The sequence below is a fragment of the Hylobates moloch genome, unplaced genomic scaffold (genome assembly GCF_009828535.3).
Source record: "Hylobates moloch isolate HMO894 unplaced genomic scaffold, HMol_V3 SCAFFOLD_9, whole genome shotgun sequence".
NCBI classification, from domain to species: domain Eukaryota; kingdom Metazoa; phylum Chordata; class Mammalia; order Primates; family Hylobatidae; genus Hylobates; species Hylobates moloch.
In genome coordinates, this window is record NW_026652284.1 from 23,135,155 (window position 1) to 23,147,384 (window position 12,230).

The following is a 12,230-nucleotide window of genomic DNA, read 5'->3' on the forward strand; positions in this document are numbered from 1 at the left end:
TGGGGCCAGGCACTGATTCCCAAGCTGTGCCCACCCAGCAGTGGATGGGCAGATGTGGGCTCTCCTTCCATGGGGGCTGGTGGACAGGAAGCCACTGTTCACCCCACCTCCTGGATTCTGGCTCCCCCGCTGGGCCCCGAACTCCTGGCCTGGCTCTGTCCACGGCAGGGAAAGGCTGCCTCTCAGGACCAAGGGCCAAAAGTCCTGAGCCCAGGCCAGAAGGGGAGAGGTCCTCTCTTCACACTGACGGCCTGCATCAAGCCCCTGGCCGCTGCACTATGCCTGGAACAATGTCTGTAGAGAGACCCAGTCGGCCCCCACCTCAGCGTGGCACCGCAGAAGGGGGTGGGGCAGGCAGACCGGTTGGCAGCCCTGTTCCAGGCCCCTTTATCTGTCCCCCCAGAAGTACAGAAAGTTCTTGGGAGCAGGTACTGTGGAGATTGTGGACCTGGTCCCAGATGGGCTGTGTGACCCGAGGGTGGCTCTGAACCTCTTAGGCCTCTCAATTCATTCATCTGCCAAGGGGGTTCTAACCAGGCTCCAGGGCACTGAGAAAGAATGGGCACAGTCCGTGACGGCAGCCAGCCGCCTGCATCTGTCCACCCGGCCACCAAGCACCCTTGGCACCCCACTTAGCCCGAGGGCTGGCTGTGCACACAGCCTCCCATGTCCCCAGCTCACTGACTGAGAGAACAGAGGAGAGATGCAGCCGGCAGCTGTTTAGCGAGCGCCTACTATGCGCCAGGCACCTCGATACTCCAGAAGACCTGCCTGAGGCCTGGCTGCCACTGTGCTTGCTGTATCCGTCTAGGAAGTGGAGATGGAGACCCCAGCTCCGTCTTCCCGTCCACCTCAGCTCCTCCTGTTTGGGAGGACTCTCTGGGCAGGGTGGGAGACCTTTCCCAGGAATGCTACATGCCTCTCTAGGGTTGGAATGTCACTTAACAGTGTGCAAAGTTTGTGTGAGTACAGTAATGTCATTTGAATGTCACCCCAGCCCTGGGTAGTGGCATCCGCCACCAATCCACTTTCGGATGAAAAATCGCAGGCTGTGGGGCAGGGGTGGGGAAACTGTACATGGCAGGTCATGCCCCAATTTTAATAGGGGCACTATGGGGTCAACCCCATTTCCCCAGGCACAGTGAACTCCTGGTATGCAGATCCCTGGGGCCAGGCACCGGGCATGTGTCAGTAATGTCAGTAAGTGTTTGCTGAGTGAATGAATGATGGCTAGCACACAGCAAGCCCACAGGAACCGTCTGCAGGTGCCAATGAGCACCAGCAGCTCCTCTACAAAACAAGGGGGTGCAGTGACTGATCTTCGGACAGGCTTTTGGTCTGGGGCAGATTGGACCATATCCAGGCCCTCCACCCCCACCTCACCCCGCTGCAGCCCCTCCCTCCGTGCCGTACCTTGGATTGGGGTCTGGGGCTGGCTGCTGAAGTGGCTTGTGGTGCTGAGTGAGCCTCGGGGGCTGGGTGTGCTCGGTGTCACCCGCATGCGCAGCCGTTCCAGGTCCCCAAAGCGGTCAGAGAACGGCTTGGTCTGGTCCTCCAGCTTCTGCCGGTGCCCTGCAGAGCACAGGGAGCCCATCAGCCGTTGCTTCCCCAGAGTCTCAGTGGAGACAGAAATGCCTCACTCTGCTGGGAAGATCTTCCTGAGGTCTGACCTTAGGCCTCTGCTGGGAGAACCCTGAGGTCACCACTGGCCTCTTTACAGAGGTTTTCAAAATACTTTATGAACAGAGAATGGTGGTTATGTGCCACCCCACATATCTAAACCTCCACAACACACGGCGATCTGAGCCTCTACAACACGCTACAACACACGGCGATCTGAGCCTCTACAACACGCTGTGATCTAAACCTCCACAACACACGGCGATCTAAACCTCCACAACACACGGTGATCTGAGCCTCTACAACACGCTGTGATCTAAACCTCCACAACACACGGTGATCTGAGCCTCTACAACACGCTGTGATCTAAACCTCTACAACACACGGCGATCTAAACCCCACAACACACGGTGATCTAAACCTCCGCAACACACTGTGATCTAACCCTCTGCAACACACTGTGATCTAAACCTCCACAACACACTGTTTGGCAGAAGAGGAAACTGAGGGCCAGGTGCAGTGGCTCACGCCTATAATCCCAGCACTTTGGGAGACTGAGATGGAGGATCAGTTGAACCCAGAAGTTCGAGATCAGCCTGGGCAACTATCAAGACCCCTGTCTGTACAAAAATTAAAAAAAAAAAAAAAAACTTAGCCAGGTGGAGTGGCACAAGCCTGTAGTCCCAGCTACTGGGAAGACTGAGGCAGGAGGATCACTTGAGCCCAAGAGGTGGAGGCTGCAGTGAGCTGATTGTACCACTGCATTCCAGTCTGGGCAACAGAACGAGGACCCTAGAGCTAAAAAAGGAAACTGAGATAACAGACATGAGAAAGTCGCTCATGCCCCCAAGGGAGGCAGGGAGATAACCCAGGAGCACTGCCACCCTCTGCCTCCCAGCATCCCAGCCTGCCTTGCACACTGTCTCCCATGTCTACGAGAACAATGGGAAGGGGCCCTAGGATGGGACTGAAGGCTTTTCCAGCCCTAAAGTCACTCTGGGATCCCCAGAACATGCCTTCTTCTCTCTGGGCCTCAGGCAGAAAAATAACTCCACCAGGATGCTGGGCAGAGGTGTAGGGGGCTTGCGTGAGAGACTAGACAGCCATCTCTGCCTGGAAGCTGGGGTCAGGGGAATGAGACGTCGCACCTGGAGAAAACTGCCAGCATTTTCCACTCCCCATCTGCCAGAGCCCACACAGGAAGCATCCCAGCCTCACATCCGAGGGCTCAGAGGTGCTGGGAGGGTCAAGGTGGCCAGGCCCCCGCCCTCCTGCGGCCTGCTGAGGCCGAGGGACACTTCTGGAGTGACGTCAAGCTTGCAGGGACCTCCCCTGCCACACACACTTTTTAAATTACTAATTTTACATTTCACAAGCAACATGTGAATATTTACAAAAATAAAAGCATTACAGATAAGGCTCTTTCCACCGCTCTAAGCTCCTCTCCAGAGTCCTCGCTGTGACCAGTTCCTTTCCAGACATTTTTCGTCTTCCACGAATGGAAAATGCAAAGTAAGTTTCTCATGGAACTCTCTTGAACAGTCTCAGCCTGGGTGTGTCATTCTGTAACTTGCTTTTTTTTTTTTTTTTGAGACGGAGTCTCGCTCTGTCGCCCAGGCTGGAGTGCAGTGGCGCAATCTCGGCTCACTGCAAGCTCCACCTCCCGGGTTCACGCCATTCTCCTGCCTCAACCTCTCCGAGTAGCTGGGACTACAGGCGCCCGCCACCACGCCCAGCTAATTTTTTTTGTATTTTTAGTAGAGACGAGGTTTCACCGTGGTCTCGATCCCCTGACCTCGTGATCCACCCGCCTCGGCCTCCCAAAGTGCTGGGATTACAAGCGTGAGCCACTGCGCCCGGCCTGTAACTTGCTTTTTCAGTAGCACACCTTGGAGCTCAAACTCAGTTTCCTTATCTGCAAAATGGGGAGAGTAATCCAGCCCCACAGAAATGACGGAGTTCCCACAAAACCCTGGGAATCCTCCCTACTACGGAAGGGATTCAACAAGCATGGCGAGAATGACACTGCTATCCCTCCTTCCTGCTGGCCACTGGAGGCACAGTTCACTCCACAGTCCCCTCCTTCCCAAGCTTCCCCTTTAGTTCCCTTACATGCAACACTCCCCGGAACGTCCCTGTTCACACCCCCTAGTGGCTGCGGCTTCTCCAGGGCTGACCGGAGGAAAGGACGGCTCCCTTGGAGGACTGTGCACTCCAGGGTTCGGCTGATCAACCCTGACATGGTCACGGCCATTCTACCTCACATGACTTGGTGGGAGGCTGCCAGGCAGGCAGGGTGGCCAGGCCCTCTTTTACAAGTAAGAGAACTGCAACTGCGGAGAGACGAGGAAGCTTGTCGGAGGTCACACGCCAAACAGGGGGTGGGATTTTCTGGACCTGAGACCCTTTAGAAAAGAAGATGGGGGCTAGGCGTGGTGGCTACACCTGTAATCCCAGCACTTTGGGAAGCCGAGGCAGGCAGATCACCTGAGTGAGGTCAGGAGTTTGAAACCAGCCTGGCCAATATGGTGAAACCCCGTCTCTACTAAAAGTACAAAAATTAACTGGGCATGGTGGCAGGCGCCTGTGATCCCAGCTACTCGGGAGGCTGAGGCAGGAGAATCGCTCGAATCCGGGAGGCGGAGGTTGCGATGAGCCAAGATCGCACCACTGCACTCCAGCCTAGGTGACAGAGCAAGACTCCTTCTCAAAAAAAAAAAAGATGTGGAAGGGGCTAAGGGGGAGGAGAAGGTTTGCCTAAGGCCTTGGGTCTAGAATGACATGTGCATTTTCTAGATTGGCAGAGGGAGAAGAGGCAAGATGTAGGTGGGAGGTAAAACAGAACTCACTGGGCTTCCTGAGGCCTGGACAAGTGACTTCTGGGGACTCGAAAAGTGGGAAAAGACTGTCAACTACTGTAGGGCATGAGGGGACAGAGCCCGAGGCCTCGCGTGGGCCTGATTTCTGATTTTCAGAATGGGAACACAATGGATTCTGGTACTTGTAGGCCCCCAAGCTCCCTACGCATCCCTGTTGGAAGCTCAAACAGGCATCTGGGAGCGTCAGAAAGAAAGCATGGGGCCTGGGAGCCACAGGGGCTCAGCCAGTCACCAAGAACCAGGGAGCCCCACCTTCTCCTCCAGTGAGGCCCCAGACCAGGAATCCATGGGACACTTGGTGGCAGGAATAAGACCATTTGGTCTCTGCCCAGGCCCCCACTGCTGCCTCCCAGGGCCCTTGGCAACAAAGGGGAAAACATGGGCTGGGGGCGAGTTTAGCTGGAGCTGGGGCTGCAAACTCAGATGCCCATAGGGATGGGGCAAGTCACGTGAACAAGGCAAGTGGGATGGGTGGGGCCTGGGGCAGATGGGGAGGAGGTGCCTTGTAGAAGGCACCTGACTGCTACCCTGAGGAGGGCAGGCCCAGTACGGCCAGAGCTTCCAATTCCAGGCCAAGTCCTCAGCCCTAATAGGCCTTGGAGGAAATGTTGTCCTTGCTCCTGAGGCCACTGGAAATGGCAGGGAGACGTGGATGAGCCGGGGGACAAGTGAGCAGAAGAATCTTAACAGGCATGAAGCCTGCCGGGTGGACGTGGGGACCACAGACTGATCCGACAACAGCCCGAGTGCAAAGGACCTGGGTGTCTTAGTCAGCCACAAGCTTGAAGGGAGCCCATAGGGCTGGTGCAAAACCTCAGGACTTGTTACTTTCGTCACAGGAGAATAAAGTCCCCTGTTTCTGAGTCACACCATGTACAAAGAGTGTTTACAGTTACTCCCGCGGCCTGGCGGAAGAGGGCGGGGTTCACAGCCAGCCTGGGTTCGAGGACGGGTCCTGCCACTTGCAGTCTGGTGGCCTCACTCAAGTCACACTCCTTTCCCCCACCCCAAGCTGCGGTGTCCCTATCACACTGTGTTTGTGGGTTGAGGTGCTGGCCTAAGGTATGGACACTTTCCAGCCACGTGGGTCACCACCATCATGACCGTCGCTTTTATCTCTGCTCATGCCCAAAGGAAGCAGAACTATCACCCCATGCTGGAGACCGGGGTGTGGGGGCCCGGATGCTAAAGTCAGGTGAGGAACACAGAGCCTGAGCAGCAAGGCAGGATTCACACCCGGATCCCCCGACTCCAAGCCCAGGGCTCTTTTCCTGACACTTTCCCTTTTGTTCCCATTGTTTAGACGGGGCCACTGAGGCTTCACCATGAGACCGACGCTGAGCGCCTGTTCCGGGACCCAGGCTGTGGGTTGGGTAATCTGACCCCAGAACCCATGCTCCCACCATATGCTCCCTTTGCCCTCCGCAGGGCAGACTTCCCAGAGGAGGGGAGTCCAACAGCACTTCGGAAATTGCTTCCTTGTTACTGTGGAACGCTGGAGCCACTGCCAGGGAGGGGCAGAGGGGAGCCAAGGCGGCCCCACGTGGCCAGGGCGCCAGAGAGTCTCAGAGCCACGGGGCCAGGGCTCTCACACTGGGAACAGAAGTTCCTGTGCCTGAGGAAAGAAGATGGTCTTCAGAAAAAGCCTCTTTCATTCGGTTACCCAGAACGAGAGCCGGGTGGGGAGCTCTGGCTCTAACCCACTCCGTCACCTCGGGCCCAGTCCTGCTATGCCTCAGTTTCCCCTCTGCACAGTCTGCTCATTGAGGCCCCTTCCTTTTGAAAGTCCCTGATTTAAGGTAGCGAAGATCAGCCGCTGGTCAGAGGGGCCCCAGAAAGAAAAGAAGGCAGGGCTGCTGGCCCCAGGGCCCACCCACTACCACTTCTTCCTGCTGCTGCTGTTCCCAGTATTTCTCGAATATTCTCTGCCCCCCAGTCTTCAGAGCCTCAGCTCAAGACAGCCTCTGCCAGCAATGCTTTCTGTCCTGTGAAGCCCACTCCAGGGGCCCCTCCTCCAGGAAGCCCCCCTTCTCCCACAATAGAGCCCCATCACACCTCTGCAGGCTAGGACTGCCCTTTAAAGCAGCCGCCAGCAGGAGTGGAAATCATCAAAACGGCAGCAGATGCTTACTGGGCGCTTCCTCCACGGCAGCATCTAAGCAGCTGACAAGCACCGTCTTGTTTCGCCCTGCAGCACCCCCTTGAGTAATGTCTGCCACCATCCTATCATATAGGTGAAAAACTGAGGCTCTGGACAGCCAGTGAGCTCAAGGTCATGCAGAGGACACATGGCCACCTGCTCTCCCTAGAGCCTGTGTTTTCACAATCGGGACTCCACAATAGATGTTAGGGCCCCGTCCAGCCCTGGGGCCCAGAGCTGCTATCTGCAGGCCCAGGAGGATAGGACTTGAGAGAGGAAGATGAGGTCTCAGTGGACTCCACCAGGGGCCCTTCCCTGATCTGAAGTTCAGGGTTGAGAGTGCAATTTCCAATCATACCCTGCTCTAGCCCACCAAGTCACTCTCTGCCTCTGGGCCACAGTGTCCACATCTGTAAAGTGGTTATCATACTGTCTAACCCCTGAGGGTGCCGATGAGCTGGAGGACAGGCCGCATGTTTTTAAAAGTAGAGGACTGAGGTGGCTGGGGAAAGCCCTGTGTTGGCCCTCAGGGCCTGTCCTGGCTGCTGTCAGCCTCCAGCTGCTGGGCTCAGATCAGACAGCTCCTCCAGCATGGCCTGGATTAGTGCCTATGACCCTCACTTATGGGAGGGCAGATCCCAGCCTGCCCCTCCCAAGGGCCCAGTGGCCCCAAGCTCATACCAGGCAGCTCTCACCCACCAGTGGTCATGGTCTTGGGCAAGCCACTCTTGCCCTCTGGGCCTCAGCTGTCTTATCTGCAAAATGGGGATCACACCTCTAAGCCCCGAGCGTCAGGAAAGGTTTCAAGAATTACACAGCCCAGCAGGCCTTGGCCTTTGAGGAAGGTGTTCTGGGTTCCCATTCTGACTTGGCCATCTGCTCCTAGGCAAACAGCTCCTCTCTGATGCATCTGTGCAGTGGGGGTGACCAGCCTCACAGGCATATGATAAAGGCCAAAGTGGGAGCAAGAATGCTTGGCCCCAGTCAGTCTGGGGACTCACCAGGGTCACATAGTGTGGGAGCTAGAGGACCAGGGCTGGATTCTGGGTTGGCGGCTCCTTTACCACTGTCCCCAGGGAATCCTTCCCCACCACCAGCCTGGCCAGCCTGGGGTCCTACCCCTGCCAGGTACCTGGTGCTTCTGGGGGAACCAAGAGACCATCAGGGTTACCCCCCTGCCTCCATGCAGGCCCAACACAAGCCCCTGTGATAGGAGTGGCAACCATTTTAGCAGGCATCCATGATGTGCCAGAAACTGTGCAAGGTGGGCCATGCATGTTGTCTCCGAGGGTCATATCCCTCTGACAGGCTGTGACTATCACCCCCGTTTTACAGACGGAAAAGTGGAGACACACGGTCAAGGTGACACGGTGTGTGGCACCCTTGACAGTCAAACCTGGAAAGGTCACACACTCTACGGAGCTCAGCTGCTAAGGTCATCGCTTTCAAGACCTCCATGAGAGAAGAGCTGGGTCACCTGGCCGTAAGGTCCAGCTGGCGAGAGGCCAGCTCGGTGTTCAGCCTCTCGGGAAAAACAGAGTCAGGCAGGGCCACAGGAAGAGCATCGTCTGCTGGGGACAGTGTGGGCTCCAATGACCAGGCCCTTCACCCATCTGAAGCCACTCGGCAGCCTTCTTGGCTGCCTGGTGCGGCTGTGACCCAGACACAGCAGCCACTGTCTGCCCAGCAGCAGGGTGGGGCGCCGGGCCCGAGGCCGGCTCTGCGGCCTGTCAGGAGATTTACACCCGACTCTTAACAGCCTCGCGGAATCGCAGGCGGGTGCCGGGCCTGGGGTGGTCTGCTGTGAATCGGCCCCCTGTGAGCAGATGAAAGCCGGGTCGGTGGCTGGGCAGGGAAACGGGCTGGCCGGGGGCCAGCGGGCAGGGAGGCGAGCGGTTCCCTCCCAGGGCTGCAAGTGGGGCTTCCAGCGGCCTGGGGTTGATTAGGAGAACCCGGGAGGTCTGTGGTTAACCCCTTCCCTCCTGCTGGGCAGACTCCACTAGCCCTGCCCCTAGCACAGGGGACACTCCTGGGGGTTGTGGGGATCTTGGGAGCCAGGGACCTGGAGCGGTTGCCTCTCCTCAGCCCAGGAAGAAACTGCAGAAACTCTAGGGCCTTCAAAGGCCCAACTACGGGCTTAGGGTCACTTCTCCTGCCCACGCCAAACCCTCGGCAGCCACACTCTGCTGGCTGCTCACTTCAGGCTCCTGCTCAAAGGTCACGTCTTCAGGAGGCCTCCCCGCCCCATCCCTTGTCCCATCCCTCGCATGCTCCACTCCTTCTCCCAGCTTTGTTTTTCTTCATAGGACTTCCCACTACCCGAAATGACATTAATGAATCATTTGCTTATTCATCAACGATTCATGGAGCAGCTCTGAAGGGCTCCTGCCTGCATGCCCGGGGTCTAGCTATACCAGGGCCTGGCAAACCAGGGAGAAGAACTCTGCCCTTGTAGAGCATAAACAATAGGGGGCCGGGCGGGGTGGCTCACGCCTGTAATCCCAGCACTTTGGGAGGCTGAGGTGGGCGGATCACTTGAGGTTGGGAGTTCGAGACCAGCCTGGCCAACATGGTGAAACCTTGTCTCTATTAAAAATACAAAAAATTAGCTGGGTGTAGTGGCGTGTGCCTGTAATCCCAGCTACTCAGGAGGCTGAGGCAAGACAATCTCCTGAACCTGGGAGGCACAGGTTGCTGTGAGCCGAGATCTTGCCACTACACTCCAGCCTGGGCCACAGAGCAAGGCTCCATCTCAAAAAACAAAACAAAATGGGAGAAATGAATAACAAATGAAACAAACTATCGAACTAGATAGCACCTTAGAAGGTGGTAGTGGTAAGTGCTCGGGGTAACCTTAAAGCCAGGAAGGAAAAGGGGGAGAGGTGAAGAAGGCTGTGTGTGTGCCACTTGAAACAGGGAGACTGCTGAGAAGTGCAGAGGCTTTAGGGTATAAAGGAGTTGGCCATGCATCTGGGGGTGACAGGTAGGAGTGTTCCAGGTAGAAAAAAGAGCAGTGCAAAGGCCCCCAAGGCAGGAGTGTCCCTGGCAAGTTCAAAGACCAGTCAGGAGGCCAGGGTAGCCAGAGTAGGGTGTGGGAGGGAGGGCAGGGGGTAACGGGCACAGGCTAGGTGGGCGTGAGGGCCATTCCCCCACAGTGGTCCATGCCAGACTTGCCAGGTGTCACAGGCCCTCCTGCTGGGATCCTGGACCCGGCTCAGCAACCTGCTTCTTAACCAGCCCCCAGTGACTCTGAGGGACACCAGCACTGAGAACCTCAGAAACCGAGGCCACACAGGCAGGAAGCCACCAAGCCAGCCTTCAAACCCAGCTGGCCACCTGGCTGCAGGCCGGGCACGCTCTGCAGGGCACCAGAGGGGAACGACCCGGCCACAGAACCCACAGCCGGCCCCAGGGATCTACAGATTCCCAGTCCTTGGCTCCCAGGACCAGCCCCTACTCCCACTTCACCCCACAGCAGGCTCAGATTTCAGAGGGTCAGAGGTGGCAAAACAGGAAAAAAGCTGGGAAAGGAAGTCCAGGAGCACAAAAGGCCTGTAACAACCCGTGAAGGTTCAGGGGGAACTTCCTGGGGCCAGGCCACGGTAAACTCAGTCAACCTTCACAGCGACTCCCCTAGGCAGACACCAATACCATCCATTTGACAGCTGAGCACACTGAGGCGAAAAGGCCCTTCCAAGTGGCCCTCACTTCCCGCAGCCCCCGGGTCGGAGCCCCCAGGGTGTGCTGACAGTCACCTTGGGCAAGAGGTTTTGCGTCCTGGCCTCTATCCTCTCCTGGGGCTGCCCAAGAGATCAGTTACTGGGGACTTTGCACAGGGCCTGACACAAGGGAGGGGGTTGCTCAGTGACCAGGAGCCGCCCAGCTGGTCCCTTCACTCTTATAGATGGGGACACTGAGGACCCGAAAGGCCAAGGATTTGTCCAAGGCCAAAGACAAAGGAGTGGGGCTGCAACCCAGGGTATGGGGGGGACCTGATCTCAGAGCCAGGACATGCCAGGGACAGGAGCAGGCAGGTCCTAAGGATGGGGGACCTAGTAGACTGCCCCCCGACTCCATCTCTGCTCTGTTCTGTAAATAACACCACTGATCCAGCCCCTGCCGGGGCCCAGAGAGGGAGGTCACCTGTCTCAGGTGGTGCAGCAAGCCTGGCTTCTGACGCCGTGGGTCTCCAGGCCCAGCCTCTGTCCCTCCCTCTTGTTGCCTCGTCCTGAGCCACCCCTTTACCTTCCAGCTCACCCCAGAAGGGGCCATCTCAGGTCTGGGAGACCCAGGCAGGGAAGAGCAGGCAGGGGATTCTGCTGGAATCACCCACAGGCAGGGCTGAGTCTCCACACTCATCCAGGGGCCCCAGCAGGGCAGAGTGGGCGGCTCTGGGGTGGGCTGGGCTGAGCATGGAGGGCTCTCAGGGGTACCAACCTCGCCCGGCCCCTTGGGATCTTCCCACCAAGCGTCAAGACCCCTGTCCCGTGCCTCCCTCTTTCTGGAGTGGCTCCTGAGTGCCGAATCCCCAACCAGAGCCCACCTGAGGCTCCTGTCCATGCTGACCCTGCCCCTGGAGACGCAGGGCAGGGGCTGCTACCTCCTTCAATGGAGACTTGATGCCTGTACCTCTATTACCAAAGCAGCCACCCAGCTGCTGCCCATGAGAGAGCTCACTGTTGACTAATGGTGGTGGTGGGAGTGCAGGAAGGGGGCTGCGTACTGAGAACGACAGAACGCTGAGGACCCAGTGACTCATGGGACCCCTCTGTTCTACGGCCATGTGCTGTCCACATGTCGCCCCTGATCTCCAGGCCCGCAGGGTGGGTGGCATCATCACACTTCATGGAGGAGGGAGCTGAGGCCCAGAGAGGTCAGTGACTTGCCCTAGGTCACACTGCAGATGACAGCCCTGGCTAAAGTGACGGATCACCTGCCAACCCCCACTGCTAAGTGCTTTCTACAGATTAAGCCACTGTTTCCTCGCAGTAGCATCATGAGGTAGCTGCTTGTGTGAACCTCATTTTTCAGTTCAGGAAACTGAGGCACGGAGATGACTAGCCCAAGGACCCACAGCCAAGAAGGCTGGCTCGGAACCTGCTTTCCGCACCATGGTGTTCTACAGCTCACGAGGGCTTCCCAGCCATCACCACCTTGAGACTCCTGGAGTCACTGATCCAGTTCTCAGATGACAAAACTGAGGCCACAAAGAAGACATGACTTGCCTAAGGTCACGAAGCCCAAGGCCAAGGGCATGGGCTGGTCTATGTCTGATCTCAGCAGGAGGGAACCGGCAGGAGTGTGGTCAGAGCAAGTGCTGGCTGGGAGCTGACTGTGCAGGCCTAAGGATGCATGCAGGGGCTCAGGGCTGGCAGAGGTGACCCCGACAGCCCTGCAGGGAGACTCTTCCAGGGCTGCTGGACTCAGCTCCAAGCCTTTCCCAAGTGGCCAGATGCTGTGATGGGCCCAGGAATTAGATGATGGGGTGTCAGGCCCAGCTGACTCCCAAGAAGGGAGGGGCCAGCCCAGGGCTAGGCCTCCTGCCCCAGGCCTCCTGCCCAGCCTAGAATCTTGCCTCTGGGAAGACTGAA

The 12,230-nt window shown here is 57.5% G+C and overlaps 1 protein-coding gene across 4 annotated transcripts in view; it reads right to left on the reverse strand.

Moving 5' to 3' along the window:
• RUNX3 (RUNX family transcription factor 3) overlaps positions 1-12,230 on the reverse strand; it is a 65,172-nt gene that overhangs the window by 5,992 nt on the left and 46,950 nt on the right. For 3 of the 4 annotated variants that reach the window (XM_032759357.2, XM_032759359.2, XM_058444120.1), the window contains one exon: positions 1,414-1,572. The exons of the other annotated variant lie outside the window; for it this stretch is intronic. In XM_032759357.2, the coding sequence (XP_032615248.1) occupies positions 1,414-1,572 (159 nt within the window). The remainder of the gene's footprint in view (positions 1-1,413; positions 1,573-12,230) is intronic. 4 annotated transcript variants of the gene reach the window in all.